The 23,689-nt window shown below is 41.9% G+C and overlaps 1 protein-coding gene across 1 annotated transcript in view; it reads left to right on the top strand.

Moving 5' to 3' along the window:
• The window catches only part of ttc7b (tetratricopeptide repeat domain 7B), a 470,560-nt gene that overhangs the window by 185,857 nt on the left and 261,014 nt on the right, over window positions 1-23,689 (top strand). Inside the window, exon 6 of the mRNA XM_073039387.1 lies at window positions 16,963-17,041. Coding sequence (XP_072895488.1) covers window positions 16,963-17,041 — 79 coding nt within the window. The remainder of the gene's footprint in view (window positions 1-16,962; window positions 17,042-23,689) is intronic.

Genomic DNA, 23,689 nt, shown 5'->3' with positions numbered 1-23,689 from the left:
TTGCATCATTGACCAACACAGTCTTAGGATGTGCTGGGGGCAGCCTGCAAGTATCACCATGCTTCCAGCTAACCCTAACGCAAATGTGGGAGGAAACCGAAGCACCTGGAGGAAACCCACATGGTCACGAGGAGGACATACAAAATCCTTAAAAACAGTGCAGAAATTGAACCCCACTCCTACAGCTGGTGCTATAAAGCATTATCAACTATTGTGCAGTTCTTGGTGGTTTATTAATGTCTTTCAAGAAAGGAATTCTGCTGTTTTGCTCATTTTGATCTACAAACCCCATTTCCAGAAAAGTTGAGATATTTTCCAAAATGCAATAAAAACAAAAATCTGTGATATGTTAATTCATGTGAACCTTTATTTAACTGACAAAAGTACTAAGAAAAGATTTTCAATTGTTTTACTGACCAACTTAATTGTATTTTGTAAATATACACAAATTTAGAATTTGATGGCTGCAACACACTCAACAAAAGTTGGGACAGGGTTAAAATAAGATTGAAAAGTGCACAGAATATTCAAGTAACACCGGTTTGGAAAACTCCACATTAAGCAGGCTAATTGGTAGCAGATGAGGTATCATGACTGGGTATAAAAGTAGCGTCCATCAAAGGCTCAGTCTTTGCAAGCAAGGATGGGTCGTGGCTCACCCCTTTGTGCCAAAATTCGTGAGAGAATTGTTAGTCAGTTCAAAAGGAACATTTCCCAACGCAAGATGGCAGAGAATTTAGGTCTTTCAGCATCTACAGTACATAATATTGTGAAAAGATTCAGAGAATTCAGAGACATCTCAGTGCGTAAAGGGCAAGGTCAGAAACCACTGTTGAATGCGCGTGATCTTCGAGCCCTCAGGCGGCACTGCCTAAGAAACCGTCATGCTACTGTGACAATTATAGCCACCTGGGCTCGGGAGTACTTCGAAAACCATTGTCACTTAACACAGTCCGTCGCTGCATCCAGAAATGCAACTTGAAACTGTATTATGCAAGGAGGAAGCCGTACATCAACTCTATGCAGAAATGCCGGCGAGTTCTCTGGGCCCGAGCTAATCTCAGATGGACCGAAAGACTGTGGAACCGTGTGCTGTGGTCAGATGAGTCCACATTTCAGCTAGTTTTCGGAAAAAACTGGCGTCAAGTTCTCCGTGCCAAAGATGAAAACGACCATCCTGATTGTTATCAGCGAAAGGTGCAAAAGCCAGCATCTATGATGGTATGGGGGTGCATCAGTGCCCACGGCATGGGTGAGTTGCATGTATGTGAAGGTACCATTGACTCTGAGGTGTATACTATGATTTTAGAGAGACATATGTTGTCATCAAGGCGACGTCTCTTCCCGGGACGTCTATGCTTATTTCAGCAGGACAATGCCAGACCACATTCTGCACGGGCTACAACAGCGTGGCTTTGTAGACACAGAGTGTGTGTGCTTGACTGGCCTGCTGCCAGTCCAGATCTATCTCCTATTGAAAAGGTTTGGCGCATCATGAAGAGGAGAATCAGACAACGGAGACCATGGACTGTTGAGCAGCTGAAGTCTTATATCAAGCAAGATGGACAAAATTTCCAATTTCAAATCTACTACAATTAGTATCCTCAGTTCCAAAACAATTAAAAAGTGTTATTAAAAGGAAAGCTGATGTAACACAATGGTAAACATGCCTCTGTCCCAACTTTTGTTGAGTGTGTTGCAGCCAGCAAATTCTAAATTTGTGTATATTTACAAAATACAATTAAGTTGGTGAGTAAAACTATTGAAAATCTTTTCTTTGTACATTTGTCAGTTAAATAAAGGTTCACGTGAATTAACATATCACAGATTTTTGCTTTTATTGCATTTTGGAAAATATCCCAACTTTTCTGGAAATGGGGTTTGTACATGTGACTTCATACCCCACAGTAATGTGATACCATCTGAAATGGACCAGCAAAAATTCAGTTCAAAAATGATTATGTATGAGCAATAAATATTAGTTGTGCCAGACCATTCCACATTCCATAGTTCCTGGCATTGAATGAAGGTTGACTTGCCAGTGCATCTATATTCAATGATAACTTTATTAGTTACATTTGACCTGCTTATTAATGCAAATATCTAATTAGCCAGCCATGTAAAAGCAACATAGAAGCTTACAGACATGGTAAGAAGGTTCAGTTGTTGTTTAGACCAAACTTTACAATGGGGAAGAAATGTGATCTCAATGACTTTGACCACCATGGGATGATTGTTGGTGCCATACGAGGTGGGTATCTCAAAATCTGCTGATCTCCTGGGATTTTCATGCACACCCAACTCTAGAGTTTTCAGAGAATGGTGTGAAAAACAAAAAGGCATCCAGTTAGTGGCAGTTCTGTGAGTGAAAATGCCTTGTTAATAAGGTCAGAGGAGAAGGGCCAGACTATTTCAAGCTGACAGGAAGGCAGCTGTAACTCAGACAACCACACGTTACAACAATGGTCTACAGAAGAGCATCTCTGAACACACAACATGTCAAAGCTTGAAGTGGATGGGCTACAGCAGCAGAAGACCATAAACATACGCTCAGTGGCCATGTCACGGAAGGGATTTGATCCCTTGATCTTTGGGTTGGCATTATTCTACATAGCTGTTTACCTGATTAGGAAACTGGGAATGTTTCTGCACATTCCAAAATTGCATCAATACTTTGAATTTAAATCACTAAAGTCAAACAGTTGAAGCAATTAAGTGGCTGCAGGATCATGCAGCTTGTTGGTAAATACTCTCATTGCCTTTCACGGAAATCAGATCACACTGAATATACATCAGCAAGCTCAAATTAATGTTTTTCAGTCAATACTAACATTAGTTGCCTTGCTAACAAGCTGCAGAAGCATCTCAGAGAATGTTTGTTTATCAAGTAGCATTCGCAGGGTAGTATATCAGAATCAGGTTAATATCACTGGCATATTTCATGGAATTTGTTGACTTTGTGGTAGTAGCACAATGTAATGCATAATAATAGAGAGAAAAAACTGAATTGCAACAAGATATACATTTAGTGAGGTAGAGTTCATGGGTTCAATGTCCATTCAGAAATCAGATGGCAGAAGGGAAAAAGCTGTCACAAGCATGAAAAAATCTACAGATGCTGGAATTCGAAGCAACACACACAAAATGCTGGAGTAACTCAGCAGGCCAGGCAGCATCTATGGAAAAAAGTACAGTGGATGTTTGGGACCAAGAACCTTTGGCAGGACTGGAGAACAAAAGATGAGTAGATTTACAAGGTGGGGGGGGGGGGAGGGGAGAGAAAAACACAAGGTGAAAGGTGAAACCTGGAGGAGGAGGGATGAAGTAAAGGGCTGGGAAGTTGATTGGTGAAAGAGATACAGGACTGGAGAAGGGGGAGGAGCACCAGAGAGAGGCAATGGGCAGGCATGGAGATAAGGTAACGGGGGGAAAGGAGATGGTGAATGATGAAGGGGGGAGGGGGAACATAACTGGAAATTCGAGAAGTTGATGTCCATGCCATCAGGTTGGAGGCTACCCAGATGGAATATAGGGTGTTGTTCTCCAACCTGGGTGAGGTCTCATCGCAACAGAAGAGGAGATCGTAGATAGACATATAGGAATGGGAAGTGGAATTAAAATGGATGGCCTCTGAGAGAGCCATCTTTTTTTGGCAGACAGAGAATAGGTGCTCGGCAAAGCGGTTTTGCTGATATACAGGAGGCTACACCAGGAGCACTGAACACAGTAGATGACCCCAGCAGACTCACAGGTGAAGTGAGTCTGGAAGGACTGTTTGGGGCCCTGAATGGTAATGAGGGAGGAGGTGTAGGAGCAGATGAAGGATAAATGCCAGGAGGGAGATCAATGGCGAGGGATGGATGGACAAGGGAGTCACATAGGGAGCAATCCCTGTGGAAAGCAGATAGTGGAGGCGAGGGAAAGATGTGCTTAGTGGTGGGATCCTGGTGGAGATGGCAGAAGTTCCAGAGAATTATGTGCTGGGTGTGGAGACTAGTGGGGTAGTAGGTGAGGACAAGAGGAATCCTATCCCTGATAGGGTGGTGGGAGGATGGGGTAGAGCAGACGTGCATGAAATGGAAGAGATGCGGTTGAGGGCAACGTTGATGGCAAAGGAAAAGAAACCTTTGTTTTTGTAAAACCTTTTCTTTCGTTTGAGAATGAAAAGCCTCATCCTGAGATCAGATGTGGCAGAAATGGAGGAACTGAGGGAAGGGGATGGCATTTTTACAAGTAACAGGGTGGGAGGAGATATAGTCCAAGTAGCTGTGAGAGTCCGTGGGTTTATAATAGACATCAGTAGTTAAGCTGTCTCTGGAGATAGAGACAGGACGATTGAGAAAGGAGAGGGACGTGTCGGAAATAGACCAGGTAAATTTGAGGGCAGGGTGGAAGTTGGAGGCAGAGTTGATGAAGTCGCCAAGCAGAAAGCAGAAAGCAGCCCCAATGTAGTTGTTGATGTAGTGTAGGAAAATTGGGGGATGGACACCAGTGCAGGCTTGGAACATAGACTGTTCCATTAGCTGACAAAAAGACTGGCATAGCTGGGGCCCATGCGAGTGCCCATGGCTACACCTTTTGTTTGAAGGCAGTGGGAGGAGCAAAAGAAGAAATGATTAAGACTGAGGACAAATTCCACTAGACAGTGGAGAATGGTGGAAGGGAACTGGTTAGGTCTGGTGACCAGAAAGAAGTGGAGAGCTTTGAGGCCTTCCTGGTGGGGGATGGAACTGTATAGGGACTGGATATCCGTAGTGAAAGTAAAATGATGGGAGCCAGGGAACTTGAAATCATTGAAAAAATCCAATTGGCAGTTGGCAATGAAAAGGCCCAGAGCAGGCAGAAGACCAGGGCAGGGTATTCAGGAAGAGGAGGAGGGTTGAAGGTGGGAGAAGGGGTCATAGGTGTGGGGTGGAGAGTCTTTGCCAAAGAATTAGGCTCTGAGTTGGAGGCAGCAGAAGAAAATCTCAGTGTCATGGCAGGTACAGACCTCACTGAGGTGTGGGTGCAGAGTGACAAAGGTGAGGACCTTACTGAGGACAGGACGTTCTGCCTCAGAGAGGGGGTCAGGGGGAATGATGAAGACCTGGCATAGATGAGAGCTGGGATCGGAGGGGGGAAGGGGGTTGGAAGTGTCTGAGGAGAAAGGAGGTTTGGAGTGTTCAGGGATGGTGGAGTAAGAGGAAGTTGGATGTTCTGAGGACCTAAGAGCTGATGGTGGGGGAAGAAATTGTTCCTGAGCCATTGAGTGTGTGCTTGCACGCTTCTGTATCTCCTACCTGATGGTAGCAATGAGAACATGGTGTGACATGGGTGACGAGGGTCCTTAATGATGGACATTGCCTTTTTGAGGTATCCCTCCTTGATGTTCTAGATACTACAGAGGTTAGAGCACATAATGGAGCTAAGTTTACAACTCTCTGAAGCTTACTGCAATCCTGTGCAGTAGCTCCTCCCCACACCCCCATGCCAAATGGTGATGTAGTCAGTTAGAATGGTCTGCACAGTACATCTGTAGAAATTTACGAGTGTTTCTGAAGACATACCAAACCTTCTCAAACTACTGATGAAATATAGCTGTTGTCATGCCTTCTTGTCGTACTGTAGCAGACAGCCAAATATCTCCCCATTGTTGAATTGTCCCATAACTCTTAACATAGCAATTAATCTGTTACTTGAAATATTGGGTGTAGGAGCAAGGATTTTGAATCAATTCTGTCAAAGAAAATATTTTCAAGTAGAAATTATTATTTACTTATTATTATTTCTGTGTTGATTATGCCGCAGACATGTCCACACACATTTATCTTTTATTTCGTGTTCCATACTCTGCCAGAGCCTCAGCGACCACTTTTTTTTTCAAGTGGTTGTCTTGGAGGAAAGATTCTGTGAATGGTCCCCCACGTCCTTCTCACAGCGCAGTTGTTTTTTCGTACGAGGCTGAGTTACAAGCTCAACACTCAACCAGCACAGATGGGAAATGTGCCCAGGTGCAGCCTGACTGGGTTCGAACTTGGGAACCTTCACTCCGGAGTCCAGGGCTGGTGTCACTGTGCCACCAGCCGGTTCATACATTCATCATACATCTCTTTTATTCCCAGAATCATTCTCATAAACTTCTGACCCTCTTCAGTGCCAGCACATTTTAAGAACAGACCTGGAGAACAGAGATGAAGATAAATTTCATTAGTCAGAGGGTGCTGAATCTGTGGATTCATTGCCACAGTCAGTTGTGGAGGCCAGGTCATTGTATATATTTAGAGCAAAGGTTGACAAGTTCTTGATTAGTAAGAGCGCCAAATGTCATGGGGTGAAGGCATAACATAATCAGCCGTGATGCAAGGGCAGAGCAGACTCAATTGGCCGAATGGCCCAGTTCCTGTGTCTTATGGTCATAATGGCTTCATTTCATTGAGTTCCCTCCTCCTTCGACTATTCCTCTTCAATTCATCTATATGCTGTTTACTTCAGCTACTTCCTGTAGCAGGAAGGTTCACATACTCTGTGGATAAAGAAATGCCTCCTGGATTCATTAGTAACTCTTTTGTAACTGCTTCGTTAATTCCACAGAGGTTTGATAGATGTATATAGTACTTGTATAGTTTAGACTATTGCCATTATACTGATCAGTATTTAGTTAATTTATTAATTTAATCTATTTATTTAATTTTTTTGTATTAGTGCAGCTTGCCTTCTTTTGCATATTGGTTATTTGTCATTTGTGTGTAGATTTTCATTGTTTCTATTTAATTTCTTTATTCTACTGTGAATGCTTGTAAGAAAATTAATCTCAGGGTAGTATATGGCGACACACAATGTACGTACTTTAAATTTACTTTGAACTTTGAAAATCTTTATACAGACAGTGGTGGGGGCCTGGAGTGTGCTGCCAGGAGCCATCACAGGCAAAACCCATTCCACCTTTGACACATTTGCATGGAGCACTGCCACAAGAAAGTAGCTTCCATCATCAAGGACCTCATCAGTGTCTTCAATATAACACCCCATCTCCTGTACTCCATAATAACTTCATGAAGGCAAATGTTCCAAAAAGCTCTCTTTATGATGCTTTCTGTCTGTGACACCACTTTCAAGGAATTGTGGATCTGTGATGACTTTCTATTGTGAGAAGTTGGTGGAAGCCCGAGGAGATGATGGCATGGAAAGCAAGTGCCTGGGGAAGCTGCTTTATGTACACATTCTTTCACTTCAAGTGGTGAGGTCCCTGCTTTGTAAACAGAACTAAGAAGGTGTTTACTTTCACCTTAGGTAACTGCATGGGCTCTGAAGTATTTATTGAGTTATATCATTAGACAATCCCGACTGAAAGCAATGCAATTCTGTCCCATTTATAGAGTCACATTCCTGCTTAACCAATTTATATCATCCTTGTAGCAACACCAGAGGAACTGTGGATGATTAGTTGTTACGGTGCTAATGTTACTTACCAGCAGAACACTTCCTTTTCTATGTTAAACTAGTAATGTGAACTCCAAACTAACTTAAATCTGTAAGCTTCAGGATTCATCTTATTCAAAGCAAGAGCAAAATATTAGCATTGTATTGTAAATGGAGCATTAGAGTCATCCTGTACAAACATTTATATTTTTGTAACTTCCTATTACTCCATGGAGTTAATAGAGTATATCATTTATTAAGAAGAATGTCAATATTATGATCAAACTGAGAAGTGAAAAGTGATTGATGATTTCAATATACTCTTGAAGCTTAAGCCAACTATCAAATTAGGGAAGTTTGTACTGTGTGGCTGTAGTGTGAGACTGATCAGTATAATGGTGATAGTCTAAACTATACAAATACTGTATACAGCCATCACACTTCTGTGGGACTAACAAAGCAGTGCTGAAAAACCCAGAAGTGTTACAGATTCAAATTCCAGCATACATCTTCTCAGATCACTAACTCCAGCATTAATATATGGAGAGTAACACAGCCATTGCTTGAGCGCATTAGAGTGCTGTTTTAGTAGAAAATCAAATCAGTTTGCTGTTTTTCAAAAAGTGGGCCAAGTTAATAATTTAAACTAAATCAGTAATAGAACATAGAACAGTACAGCACAGGAACAGGCCCTTTGGCCCACAATGTTGTACCGAACTAATTAAACTCATAATTAAATGCAAAAATAAACTTATCTCTTGTTTGTACATACACAGTGTCCATATCCTTCCATTTCCTGCCCATTCATGTGCCTGTCAAAGAGCCTCTTGAATGTCCCCATTGTATTTCAGATTCATTTTATTTATCACATGTACATCGAAACATACAGTGAAGTATGCCATTGTGTTAGCAACCAACATAACCTAAGATGGCAGCTCACAAGTGTCACACCAACTACATAGCAAACCCACACTGTTCCAACACAAAGCAAGAACAGTAACAACACAATAATAGCTATAAAACAACAACAGCAAAATAAAGCCCCTTTTCCTTCCTCTCTCCCACCTACCCACTCACACACACAGGCAGGCTTCCAACCCAGGACAGGCACAGCCTCCAGCTTCTAGTGGACTTGCAGACATTAGGCTTCCAAATTTCCTAGTGGACTTGCAAACTTCCTCAGTTAACTTGCAGACTAACAGCTTTGGCTATCAGGTCTTGACCTCTGGACTTACTGACTTTGGTCTTCAACCTTTCGGCTTCGATCTTGTTATCAATCCCAGGACTTGACAATGCAGGACCACGAACACCAGGCCTCCTAGATCGACTTACCGATCTAGGAGATCACCAGCCCTCAGCTTCCTGTCTGCACTGACCTCTGAGCGTGGAACCCAGCAAACTGAGGGATTTGCCATCTTGGGGGTGTCACCAGCCCTCATTCCTGCTGGTCTTTATATAGCACTTGCTGATACAACATCCATCCATGGGAATTTTGACCATTAGAGCACTCCAACCTGAATTCTGGCCTGATCTCTAACTCCCCACATCTCTGTCTCTAAACCATAACCTGACCCTAACTCTCCACTTTGTTCCCAAAATCCTCCCTTACGAACCTAAAAACAACTAAGACAGAGCCACAAACTCAATGGAGACAGCATCTCAGCACAAACTTGACCAGGACCCCACCAGCACCTCTAGCAGCACATTCCAGTTTATGTGTAAAATTTTTAAAAAATTGTCCCACATGCCTCCTCTGACCTTATCCCCTCAATTGATACTTTTAATTAAAATTGATACTTTTAATTAAGTTACTTAAATACCAAATTTGAGAAGAAATGGAAAAATGATCTGCTGGAGGAACACTCAGTGGGTCGAGCAGCATGTGTGGAAGGGATAGGAACTGTTGACGTTTCAGGTCAAAACCCTGAACCGCCTTCAGAAATGGAGACATATTTCTCCAAGAAAGAGATAACTGAGGGGTGACCAGTTTGAAGATTATGAACTCAGTCCAGACGGTGGCTGCATCACCGTCTGGTGGGGCGGGGGGGGGGGGGGCAGGGACAACTGCACAGGATCGAAAGAAGCTGCAGAAAGTTTTGAACTCAGTCAGATCCATCATGGGCAATAGCCTTCCCAGCATCCAATACATCTTCAAGGAGTGATGCCTCAGAAAGGCGGCATCCATCATTAAAAACAACAAATTTCATGACATATGCCTGTGATACTAAGCCTGATTCTGATTCTGATATAAAACATAGAACAGATCAGTACAGGAACAGATACTTGGCCCACAATGCCAAATTAAATTAATTACCTTTTGCCTGATTCAAGTCCTTCTATTACCTGCATAATCTTGTAGCTGTCTAAGAACCTTTTAGGTGCCTCTATCAGATCTGCTTCCACCACCACCCCTCAAGGTCAAAGTAGAATTTATTATCAAAGTAGCTTAATATTGCCATATACTACCTTAAGATTCTTTTTCTTGCAGGCATTTACAGGAAAATAAAAAATACAAAAGAATTTACAATATTCTATACATAAGACTGACAAACAGCCAATGTGCAAGGACAGATTGTGCAAAGAAAAAAAAATTAATCTGGGGAACGTGGGTTGTAAAGTGTCCTTGAAAGTGAGTCTGTAGATGGTAGGATTAGTTCAGTGTTCAGGTAAGTGAAGTTATCCAGGTTGGTTCAGGATCTTGATAGTTGTAGGGTAACCGTTTCTGAACCTGGTGGTGTGGGTCCAAAGGCTTCTGTACTTCCTTCCCAATTTCATCCATGTGCCTAAGAGTCTCTTAAATGCCCCTAACCTGTCTGCCTTTACCACCACCTCTGGTAGCGTGTTCCACACACCAATCATTCTCTGTGTGTAAAAAAAAAAACGCCTCTGACATCCCTCCATACTTTACTGCAATCATATACTGCAAAAACTATGCTCCTCGTATTAGCCATTTCCACCCTGGGAAAAAGATGCTGGCTTCTTATCACCTGATATGCATCTATCAAGTCACCTCTCATTCTCCTTTCCTCCAAAGAGAAATGCCGTAGCTCACTCAACCTTTCCATAAACTCCACTTGCTTGGATGAATGAAGCTCCAATTTCTATCAACACCTTCCCGGATAAAGCAACCTGATTGATTGGCTCCACATCAATAATCCTGAACATTCATTTTGTCTGACACAGACACCCCCATGGCTGCAGTATGTGCCACCTGTAAAATGCAATATAATCCCTCCGCAAATTATTCTGACAGCACCTCGCAATCTCACTCTCCACCGCCAAGAAGGACAAGCTCAGTTCACTCTGCCAGCTGCAGGCTCCCCTCCAAACTGTAGCACAGAACTTGGACAGGAGGTCATAGCCCCAGAGTTAAAGGGCTGCCTGTATGTTAAAACATGGGTTATGACCAAAGGGAAAATGGCTGGAGTCACTTAGCACTTTAGTGGAAGGGTATTTATTAGATGCGCCAAAAGTAAAACTTCAACAAAAATAGTGGAGGGAAAACTGCCAATATTTACAAAAAGATGTCTAATAGAAAATACAATAATAGCACTATATTTATTCTGGTCCATTGTGAACTCCTTGCAGCCCCTATCTCTCTCCCCTACTGAGGGTGAAGAGCCCTGTTTATTAGGCACCAGGACCTACCATCTTCAAATACCCACAAAGTTAACTTAATAGTACACAAGTGAGAATATGATGCACTCCACAATGTAGTTACAATCGTATTGCAAAATAAACAGAAGTATCTACCTAAACACAGTATATAAACAACACATACACATTATTAAAGAAATGAAATATACTGTTGTGTATGGCAGAAAGGCACTGTTTAGTCAACCCGAGTGCATCAGATCACCAACAAGAGAATAAATTAATAGAAGAGATGCGGTTGAGGGCAGCGTTGATGGTGGATCAGCTCGGTTTAGGAACCATTAAGACCATTAAGAACCATTAACCATTTTAACCATTAACCACTTGCTGTCCAAGTTTCATGCTATTTTGGACAATGACTCCCATCCACTCCATAATGTACTGGTTAGGCACAGGAGTACATTCAGCCAAAGACTCATTCCACTGAGATGCAACACTGAGCGACATAGGAAGTCATTCCTGCCTGTGGCTATCAAACTTTACAACTCCTCCCTCGGAGTGTCAGACACCCGGAGCCAATAGGCTGGTCCTGGACTTATTTCCACTTGGCATGATTAACTTATTATTATTTAATTATTTATGGTTTTATATTGCTATATTTCTACACTATTCTTGGTTTGTGCGGCTGTAACAAAACCCAATTTCCCTCGGGATCAATAAAGTATGTCTGTCTGTCTGTATATCGGGGAAGACACTGAAGTGTGAACACTCAGCGCAGCAACAGCAGAATGACAAGGCAGTGTTTGTGTGTGAATGTACATGGAAGGAGTGTATTTACTGAGTGTCTTTTGTCACACTGTGTGGGAGTGGGTGGGTTGGAGAGTATTGTTGTTGTTGCTGTTGCTTGCGTTGTTCTGAACCAAATGGGCGTGCCATGTAGGCACCACAATGTGTGGTGACACTGTTACGGGCTACCCATAGCACATCCTTAGGTTTTGCTGATTGTTAACACACGGGACGCATTTCACTGTGTGTTTCATACATACAATCTGAGTATCATTGATTGTTTATCACTGCTGAAGTCTACGTCCTGGAACTCCTCTCTTATCAACTCATTGGGAGCACTTTCACCAAAAAGACTGAAGCATTTCAGCTGCCACCTCCTTCTGAATGGCAGTAGGGCAATAGATGCTGGACTTGTCAGCCATACCCAATTCATTTCATTAAAATGAATTGAGAAATGTTATACTCTGCTGTGAAATGTGGGAGGCATTTCTTTCTAGAGTGAAGAATTCACACCAACAGCAACACCAGGGGTGACAGATAAGTTCAGGGTGAAACTGAATTTTTTTTTATTAAATGCAGACTTCATGCAACATAAGGACTGAAAGCCAGCGTTATACCACCCAAACCTTAGAGTCTCACACAGGGTCACACAGGCCTTTCAACATTTGAAAGGCTTCACTGAGATCCCCCCTCATCCTTCTGAATTCCAGAGAGTATAGACCCAGAGCCATCAAATGCTCTTTGTATGAAAGGAAATGGACAGTCGATGGTTCAGGTTGAGACCCTTCAGATGGACTGAGGAATCAGCCAGATGAAAGATCTCACCTGTAAATTGCACTATGTTCAGCACTTTCTGCGTGATGACACTTTAGTGTAGCGGTTAGCACAACACTGTTACAACTCAGGGTATCTGTAAGGAGGTTTTCTACCATGGAACGAAGATGTACCACTTAGTAGGTTAATTGGTCACTCTAAATTGTCCTATGATTAGGCTTAAGTTAAATCGGGGATCGCTGGGTGGCATAGCTCAAAGGCCTGGAAGGGCCTATTCCGCTCTGTATCTCAATAAACTTAAATATTCTAAGCATCTGCAGTCTCTTTTGTCTCCTCAGAAACCGCTCCACCCTTCAATAATATCATATTTGTTTTGTCTGATAGTCATACTGATGTACCATAGCTTCCACCCAAAGAAAAACACAACTGGATCTTTCAAAAGATTGTTGTTTAAAAACTTACAGAATTCACATCTAGGGCACTTTCAACAAATTGAAGTATTACTGGAGGTGTTGTGTTTTTGTTTCTGGTTGCCTCTTTATAGGAAGGATGCAGAAGATGCTGAAGGTCCTATTCCTATGCTGCACTAGTCTGTATGTTTAGAGAGTGTGCAGAGGAGAATTACCAGGATGCTGCCTGAATTAGAGAGTATGTCTCATAAGGATAGGTTCAACAAGTGAGGCTCTTCTGTTTGGACTGAAGGAGGTTGATAGAAGTGTGTAAGATGATAATAGACATAGATAGAGTGGACAGCTAGAAGCTTTTTACCAGGGCATATACAAGGGGGCATAATTTTAAGGTGATCGTAGAAAAGTAAAAGGACTTAGACAGATTAGGAGAGTGGGCAAGAAGGTGGCAAATGCAATACAATTTTGGAAAATGCACTTTGGTAGTAGAAATAAATATGCAGACTATTTTCTAAATAGGGAGAACATCCAGGAATCTGAGACGCAGAGGGACTTGGAAGTCATTGTACAGAACACCCTGAAGGTTAATTTGCAGGTTGAGTCAGTGGTGAGGAAGGCAAATGCCATGTTAGCTTTCATTTCAAGAGGTATAGAATACAGGAGCAAGGATGTGATGCTAAGGCTTTATAAGGCACTGGTGAGGCCTCACCTTGCATATTGTGAACAGTTTTGGGCCCCTCATCTTAGAAAAGATGTGCTGGCTTTGGAGAGGGTCAAGAGGAGGTTCACAAGGATGATTCCAGGAATGAAAGGGTTATCATACAAGGACCGTTTGATGGCTCTGGGTCTATACTCTCTGGAATTCAGAAGGATGAGGGGGGATCTCAGTGAAGCCTTTCAAATGTTGAAAGGCCTAGACAGAGTAGATGTGGAAAGGATGTTTCCCATGGTGGGAGAGTCTCAGACAAGAGGGCACAGCCTCAGGATAGAGGGCTGCTGTTTCAAAACAGAGATGTGGAGAAACTTCTTTAGCCAAATGATGGTGAATTTGTGGAATTTGTTGCCACATACAGCTGTGGAGGCCAAGTCGTTGGGTGTATTTAAGGCAGAGATTAATAGGTTCTTGATTGGACATGGCATCAAAGGTTACAGGGAGAAGGCCGGGAACTGGAGTTGAGGAAGAAATTTATAAAATGGATCAGCCATGATTGAATGGTGGAGCAGACTCGATGGGCCAGATGGCCTCATTCTGCTCCTATGTCTTATGGGATGTCAGAGGTAGTTTTTATTAATAGAGCATGGTGGGTACGTGGGACCCTGCCTGGCAGATACATTAGGGCTCTCAAGAGACTCTTAATAGGCACATGAATGAATGGAAAAATGCAGGATGATGTGGGAGGGAAGGGTTAGATTGACCTTTGAGTAGGTTAAAAGGTCACCATAATATTGTGCTGTATTGTTCTGTGTTCAATCTTCTATTCCCTCAGCGGTTTAGACTTCCATCTCCACCATCATCCATTGGTGGTTATGCAGAAGATAAAATGCCTGACTTCTTAAGAAGGGGCTGAGGAGAGCAAGAAAGGGGCATGAGAAGGCCTTGGTGAGTAGGGTAAAGGAAAACCCCAAGGCATTCTTCAATTATGTGAAGAACAAAAGGTTGGCAGGAGTGAAGATAGGACCGATTAGAGATAAAGGTGGGAAGATGTGCCTGGAGGCTGTGGAAGTGAGTGAGGTCCTCAATGAATACTTCTCTTCGGAATTCTCTACTGAGAGGGAACTTGATGACGGTGAGGACAATATGAGTGAGGTTGATGTTCTGGAGCATGTTGATATTAAGGGAGAGGAGGTTTTGGAGTTGTTAAAATACATTAGGACAGATAAGTCCCCGGGGCCTGACGGAATATTCCCCAGGCTGCTCCACGAGGCAATGGAAGAGATTGCTGAGCCTCTGCATAGGATCTTTATATCCTCATTGTCCATGGGAATGGTACCGGAGGATTGGAGGGAGGCGAACGTTGTCCCCTTGTTCAAAAAATATAATAGGGATAGTCCAGGTAATTATAGACCAGTGAGCCTTGCATCTTTGGTGGGAAAGCTGTTGGAAAAGATTCTTAGAGATAGAATCTCTAATATCTAATAGAAATAGAATATCCAAGATGGCGGCGCGACGCAGCTTGCAGCGGCCACTCTGGAACTGATTATCTGTTATTTGTGAAGTGGGGTGCCGTGCACAATCATAATCGATTGAAAATGGACGTGGGAGCACAGAGGAACATCGGGAAATTCCAGGAAGACCTTCTTCGTTGCTGCTGCTACTGTGAGGTCCGGGACTCTGCTGGGAGAAAAGGCCCCCAGTCCTCGGGGTCGTGTTGCCGACGGCCGTTGGCAGGGCCGTCTTAATATGCTCGGCAGAGGATGGTGCTTGGAGAAGCTGTGCCAGAGGGGATGGTCATCGGCTCGGAGGTTCGACGGACTCGGGTCGCTTTTGATGTGTGCTGCGTCTGTGAGGCTGGTTTCAACGGAGCTTTCATTGTGTGCTGCGTCTGCATGGAAGTCCATAGCGGGGGTACTCCCTTCTGCCGCCGGCATGGGATGGCGAGTCTGTCGGGACCATGGGGACTTGTGGAAACTGTGGTGATTTCTTTTGAACTTACAGTCCTTTAACATCTTGGACTATTTTTACTGTGCCCATAGTCTGTTTTTTATCAATTATGCTGTTGTTTCCACTGTTGTAACTATATGTTGTAATTATGTGGTTTTGTGCAGGTCTTGTAGCTTTAGTTTTTGGTCTTGTTTTGGTCTGGTGGATTTGGATCTCCTTTCCAGGGAACGCGCTAGACGGTAGCGTGATATTAATACGCAGCAGCCTCTCCGGACTCTGGATTGGGAATTGCCAAACGTTACGTGGATTTTCTGGTGTAGTCTGTTTTGTCATATGCTTTTGTGATATCATTCTGGGGGAACATTGTCTCATTTTTTAACTGCATTGCATTTGTGGTTTCTAAATGACAATAAACTGAATCTGAATCTATGAGCATTTAGAGAATCATGGTCTGATCAGGGACAGTCAGCATGGCTTTGTGAAGGGCTGTCTATCATCCTTCACCCTTCCTCAGTCCACCAATCATCTTGGGCTCCTGTGTCAGACCTGCCACATCTCCTCTTTGTTCTGGCTATATCTCCTCTCCACTCTCCGGGTTTTAATCCCTTTACCCACCACAGATACTGTTTGGCCCACTAAGAGTGGATTACTTATGCATTGGCTAAATCAGGGGAAGTTAATGTTTCCATCTCTGAAAAGTATCAGTAAAGTATTTGGAAATGGAATTGCTTCATTATAATCACATGTACCAAGGTACTTTGAGAAGTTTGTTTTGCATACTGTGCATATAGATCAAATCATTACACAGTGCTTTGAGTTAAAACAAGGTAAAACAATAACAGAATGCAGAATAACATGTAAAATTGGGTTTTATAGCCATTAACACCATTAGAAATACCAGCTAAAGACCTACTGTTGTTCAGTTAATTAGCAGTTGTTTGAGAGTATTGAACTCCTCATTAAAATAAAACATGTTTTTTTAGTTTAAAAAATTTATGTTTATTTTTATTTAGCGGTACAGCATGATAACAGGCTCTTCCAGCCCAATGAGCCCACTTACCCCCATGTTACCAATTAACCTACTAGCCCTTATGGCTTTGGAATGTAGCAGGAAACCAGAGTACCCAGAGGAAAATAGAGGGTTATGTAGGAGGGAGGGGTTATATTGATCTTGGAGTACGTAGGTATAAAGCTTAGGCACAAGATCTTGGGCTGAAGAACATTTACTGTCTATACTGTTCTATATTCTATGAATCCCACGCAGTCAAGGAAAAAAATACAAACTTGTTACACAAAATACAGAATTGAACCCTGTCATTGGTGCTGCAATCGCGTATTGCTAACCCCTACACTACTGTGCTGCAGAAAAGCTTATTATTTCTTCTTAATTTGATTATACAGAAAGTTGACACGTGGAGTTACTCGGTTTCGAGAGATTTTGAGAGCTGTGGAAACGAGGACGACGCAGAATTTGCGGATGGTGAGTGACTAAGTGTGCTGCATGGTGAGAGAGGTTGGTTTTGGTTTGCCAGGCTGAAGCATACTGATTTTTGCCGGCAGCTCCAAGTGTGTCTGTCTTCCAAGCATGTATTCTGGGGCACCGAACTTCAAGTATCTCCTGATAGGTTCAGAGAGTCATATGTGTCAGCTTGCTTCATGGCTAGGCTCCCTATGAAGCACAGTGAAAGATTACCACTGAGAACCTGCATCAAAATGCTTTTAGCAAAGATGCCATTAACTTCAGTAGGCATTGTTGATCCATGATAAAGGTCATACCACACAGAAATGAGAACTTTAGCATGCTAAATCTGTGCCAGCCATCAAGCACCCAAGGGAATAATCCCAGTTTATTCTCCCCACCTTTCCATTAACTCGTCATACATTAATTCCTGGGATCATTCCCATGAACCTCCACTGTACTCTCTTCAATGCTGACACACCCATTCTTAGATATGGGACCTAAAGAATACTCTTCTGTCAAGCCTCTTGGACTTTGTTCTATGATTTTCCTCTATATTAAATTGAGTAAGTAATTTGTTTTTTTAGTGGAATGATCATATTCTGTGCCATTGTTAATACCACTTGCTACTGGTTCAATAAAATCAAAAATATTTCTATTTTTATATTGCAAATCTTGCTCCCCCTTCTTAATACCAGTTCCTTCAGAATACCCTGGTCATACCTGTAAATTGGCCCCATAGGCACCAAATGTCTTCTGCCTTCTTGGTTCAAGTAAGATTGTGCCATGTAGGGAGGATGTTTCCATTAGTGGGAGAGTCTAGGATTAGAGGGCACAGCCTCAGAATAGAAGGACATGCCTTTAGAACAGAGATGTGGAAGAACTTCTTTAGTCAGAAGGTGGTGATTCTTGGAATCCATGGCCACAGATGACTGTGAAAACCAAGTCATTCGATATATTTAAAACAGAGGTTGATAGGTTCTTGATTAGTAAGGGTGTCAAAGGTGATGGGGAGAAGGCAGGAGAATAGGGTATAAAAGGGAAAATAAATCAGCAATGATCCAAGGTTCAAGATTCAAATTTATTTATCACGTGTATGCTGAAACATACAGTGACGTTTGACGCTGTGTCAACAGCCAACACACCTAAGGATGTGCTGAGGGCAGCCCGCAAATTTCACCACACATTCCAGTATTAATATAGCATGCCCACAACACTCAGCAGAACAACAAGCAACAAAATAACAGCAGCAAAAGAAGACTCATTTTCTCAACTTTGAGAAAGCTCAATTTTGATTTCATCAGACCAGAGAACCTTCTTCCAGCTAACTTCAGAGTCTCCCACATGCCTTCTGGCAAACTCTGGCAGAGAATCCGTGTGAGTTTTTTTTCAACAGTGGCTTTCCCTTTGCCACTCTTCCATAAAGCTGCAGTCTCTCCCATCTCAGTTACTGAAGTTTGAGACTCCTCCAGAGTTGTCATAGGTCCTTGGTGGCCTCCCTCACTAGTCCACTTCTTGCAATATCACTTAGACGATGAAGATTTACAGCTGTGTCATTTTCTTTCCTTTTCTTGTATCCATCTCCTGACTTGCGCTTTTCAATAACCTTTTTGTGGAGTGGCTTGGAGAATTCTTGTTTCTTCATGGTGTAGTTTTTGCCAATGTACTGACTCACTAGTAGCTGAACATTCCAGATGCAGGTGAATTTTTACTACAGTCAATTAAAATACTTTGACTGTATACTAGTGATCTCCATTTAACTAATTATATGACTTCTAAAACCAATTGGCTACACCAGTGGTGACTTGGTGTGTCATATTAAAGGGCGTGAATACTTACACAGTCAATTATTCTGTGCTTTATATCTGTTATTAATTTAGATCACTTTGTGGAGATCTGTTTTCACTTTGACATAAAAGTCTTTTTCTGTTGATCAGTGTCAAAAAAGCCAAATGAAATCCACTGTAATTCACTGTTGTAAAACAATAAAACATGAAAACTTCTGGGGGGGGGGGGTGAATATTTTTATAGGCACTATACATATATAGTCCTTTAACCTCATGGCAGAGTAGACTCAGTGGGCCAAATGGCTAATTCTGCTCTTGTATCTTATGGTCTTACTGAGTGGTAATATCACTGAAGAACGCGACTACCTCTCTAACATTGTCAATGGGGTAGAGGAAGAAGCAGATCCTTAAGTTATCAATGCTGTGCACAGTTAGGCCAAAAGGAAGGAATGCATGGTGCTTTTGAACAATGACTACACAGCACAATTCTCCACCCACTTCCTAAATACGCTTATAGCCTGGCAATGACACATAATGCAGGAACGACATCGTAAGGCTTCCAAATGCTAATCTATACAAGACTGAAACAAATAAAAATGAGCATTAATGAGAAATTGTTACAGTCCTGTTCTTTGTCACACATTTGGATGCCTCTTGCTCTTTTTGTTTTGTAAAACATTATTAACTCAGCAGTATTTAACAGGCTGTTTATGGAGTTCGACCCAGAGAAGTGTGAGGTGGTACACTTTGGAAGGACAAACTCCAAGGCAGAGTACAAAGTAAATGGCAGGATACTTGGTAGTGTAGAGGAGCAGAGGGATCTGGGGGTACATGTCCACAGATCTCTGAAAGTTGCCTCACAGGTAGATAGGGTAGTTAAGAAAGCTTATGGGGTGTTAGCTTTCATAAATCAAGGGATAGAGTTTAAGAGATGCAATGTAATGATGCAGCTCTATAAAACTCTAGTTAGGCCACACTTGGAGTACTGTGTCCAGTTCTGGTCGCCTCAGTATAGGAAGGATGTGGAAGCATTGGAAAGGGTACAGAGGAGATTTACCAGTATGTTGCCTGGTTTAGAGAGTATGGATTATGATCAGAGATTAAGGGAGCTAAGGCTTTACTCTTTGGAGAGAAGGAGGATGAGAGGAGACATGATAGAGGTGTACAAGATATTAAGAGGAACAGACAGAGTGGACAGCCAGCGCCTCTTCCCCAGGGCACCACTGCTCAGTACAAGAGGACATGGCTTTAAGGTAAGGGGAGGGAAGTTCAAGGGGGATATTAGAGGAAGGTTTTTCACTCAGAGAGTGGTTGGTGCGTGGAATGCACTGCCTGAGTCAGTGGTGGAGGCAGATAGACTAGTGAAGTTTAAGAGACTACTAGACAGGTATATGGAGGAATTTAAGGTGGGGGGTTATATGGGAGGCAGGATTTAAGGATCAGCATAACATTGTGGGCCGAAGGGCCTGTAATGTGCTGTACTATTCTATGTTCTATTTGAATACAGTTAGTTGAGGTTGCATTGAAAATTCAAGAATTGAATGGTCCTTTCATTATAACTCAATGCTCTTCTACCTTGAGGTCCAGCCTTTCATTTTATTTTTTTTTTTGTAATTTTTTTTTATTGAAGTTCATCATCAAACAAACATTTCCATAAGATGTATTTCAGACATTGTAAAGCCTTTCATTTTAAAAGATAAAGATTAAAGATTAATTTTGTTTGTCACATGTTCATCAAAACATATATGGAAGTGCCTCATTTGCGTCGACTAACAAAGCCTGAAGATGTGCTGGGGGCAGTCTGCAAGTGTTGCCACACTTCTGGTGCCAACAATGCATGCCCACAACTCACTAACCCTAACTTATTCGAACATCTTTGGGATGTGGAAGGAAACCAGAGCAGCTGAAAGGAATCCACGCGGTCATAGGGCAAACATCGAAAGTCCTTACTGACAGTGGTGATGCTGTAATGGGGCCACCCTTTTGACTGTTTTCAATATTATCTTAATATCACCTTTTCCATCCTGCCAAAAAGATTATTAGTTCATTGTTTTTTTCATAGAGAGACATTATTTCTTCTACATACTGGTATTTCCAACACCGGGTCCTAATTTAGAGTCATAGAATGGCCCCATAAACACAAGAGATTGTACAGATGCTGGAAATCTTGAGCAACACACCCAAAATGCTGGAGGAACTCAGCAGGTCGTGCAGTATCTATGGAGGGGAATAAAACATTGATTTATCAGGCTGAGACATCAGATCTTGGCCCGAAATGTGAATTGTTTGTTCCCCTTTCTATATGCTGCTTGACTTGCTGAGTTCCTCCAACATAGAGTTGCCTAAATTTTATCACAAAATGATATTTAATATTTCTTTCTTTATTCACAACTAATATGCAATGTAATGAAAAGGTATTCAGCTCCTACAACTATTTTCATACTTTACTGTTTCATTTTCTAAATTTCAATATGCTGAAGTAGGATTTTTTGAGCTAATCTACAAAACATAGTGCATCACGAAGAGCAAAAGAAAAATTCCAAAACCTGTCAACAATTTACTAAATATTAAAATCCAAAATTGTGAGACTGGAAATGTATTCGTCCACTTTGTAATTGCTACGCTATCATTCCCTAGATGCAAAATATACTGTATTACCGTACCAATTCATCCAATTTGTTGATGTAGAAAATTGAAGGATCATCATAAATTCCCACTATCTCTGTAAGGTCCAGGAGTATAGTAGATTTTCAAAAGACGAAACCAAAATGTAGGTAAAAGAGCATTCAAGACAAGTTAAGGAAATGATAATAGGGAAGCACAGGTCTGGGGAAGGGTACAACACCTTCCCTACTATAAAGCATAGTGGAGATAGCATCATGCTATGGGGATGCTTTTCAGCAAAGGGATGGGAAATCTGGTCAGGATTGATGGGAAGATGAATGCTACTAAATACAGAGAGATCCTGGATAAAAACCTACTAGCCTCTGCCAGAAAGCTTAAACTGGGAGGAAGTTAATCTTTCAGCAGGACAGCAACCCAAAGCACACTGCAAGAGCAACCGTGGAGTGGCTTCAAATGATGAAGATTGATGTCCTTGATGGCGCAACCAAGGTCCTGACCTTAAACAAATTGAACATCTCTGGCAAGTCCTCAAGATTACTATTCACTACCACTCCCCAACTAACACGGCACAGCTTGAGCAATTTTGCAAAGAAGAATTGGCTAACCTTGCTCCATCACATTATATAAAGCTAATAAAGACTTATTCAAAAAGATTACTGGCTGTAGTAGCTGCGAGAAATGGTTCAACTAAGTACTGAGCAAATAGGGATGAATACTTTTGAAGTGCTGACATTACAGGTTTTGAATTTTTAGTTTTTCATGCTTTACAATATCCCCTGCTTTTTGGGGCTCTATTGTGAAAAAAGAAGCATGTGATTCACAAATAAAAATTGTCAGTTAAATTGATCAAAATCCCTGGTTGTAATACTTATTTATGCGAGCAAAGGGCTGGGGGCTGAATACTTTTACAAAACTGTATGTTGCCAGATTTTCCTAGTCCATGCCCACCCATCTTAACTCCTTCTCCCTCTTGACAAATCATAAGGGACTTTAACTCTTAATTGGGATAAATTGTGTTCTCTGTTCTTGGTCCATTGCACATCTTGGCATATTCTTTGTGATTTGCAAGAACAATGTTATTGCAACCGTCAGTATCAACATATAAATGTCTATGTGTTTTTACAGGTATCCTTAATTGTGAGCAATTTTCAAAGTTCAAAGTAAATTTATTTTCAATGTACAGTATGCACCATAAAATACCCTGAGATTCAAATTCTTGCAGGCATTTTCAGAACAAAGAAATTAAATTGAATCAATGAAAAACTACATACAATGTGCAAAAGAAATCAAACTGTGCAAGTACAAAAATATATGATTAAAATAGACAGATAAATAAATTAAATAAACAAACAAACAAATAAAATTATTTTTAAAAAACAAAAAGCACAGGTTGTAGAATCCCTAAAAGTGAGTTTGTAGATTGTGGAATCAGTTCAGAGTACAGGTGAGTGAAGCTATCCACGCTGGTTCAAGAGTCTGATGGTTGATGGGTAATAACTGCTCCTGAACCTGGTGGTGTAGGACTTAAGGCTCCTGTGCCTCCTTCCCATTGGCAGCAGTATGAAGGGAGATTGGCCTGGATTGTAGGAGGTCCTTGATGATGAATACTGCTTTCTTGTGGCAGTGCTCCTTATAGACTTGCTCAGTGGTTGGATGGGCTTTTTCTGGAATGGATTGGATTGAATTCACTATTTTCTGTAGGCTTTTCTGGTTTGGGCCCAGTATATGCTGGCATTGGAGATGGTCCAGAGGAGGTTTACGAGAATGATCCCAAAACTGAATTACATGGAACATAGAAATTTACAGCACATTACAGGCCCTTCGGCCCACAATGTTGTGCTGACCATGTAACCTACTCTAGGGACTGCCTAGAATTTCCCTAGCACAGAGCCCTCTATTTTTCTAAGCTCCGTGTATCTATCTAAGAGGCTCTTAAAAGACCCTATTGTATCCATTTACACCACCGCCACCAGCAGTGCATTCCATACACCCACCACTCTCTGTGTGAAAAACTTACCCCTGACATCCCCTTGGTACCTATTTCCAAGCACCTTAACACTTTGCCCACTTGTGTTACCTATTTCAGCCCTGGGAAAACCCCTCTGGTGATATACACGATCAATACCCCTCATCATCTTATATGCCTCTTTCAGGTCACCTCTCATCATCCGTTGCTCCAAGGAAAAAGGCCAAGTACACTCAACCTGTTCTCATATGGTACGCCCTCCAATCCAAGCTACATCCTCATAAATCTCTT

The sequence above is a fragment of the Hemitrygon akajei genome, chromosome 3, assembly GCF_048418815.1.
Source record: "Hemitrygon akajei chromosome 3, sHemAka1.3, whole genome shotgun sequence".
In the NCBI taxonomy this organism is placed as follows: Eukaryota; Metazoa; Chordata; class Chondrichthyes; order Myliobatiformes; family Dasyatidae; genus Hemitrygon; species Hemitrygon akajei.
This window is presented reverse-complemented; position numbering and strand designations above follow the sequence as displayed.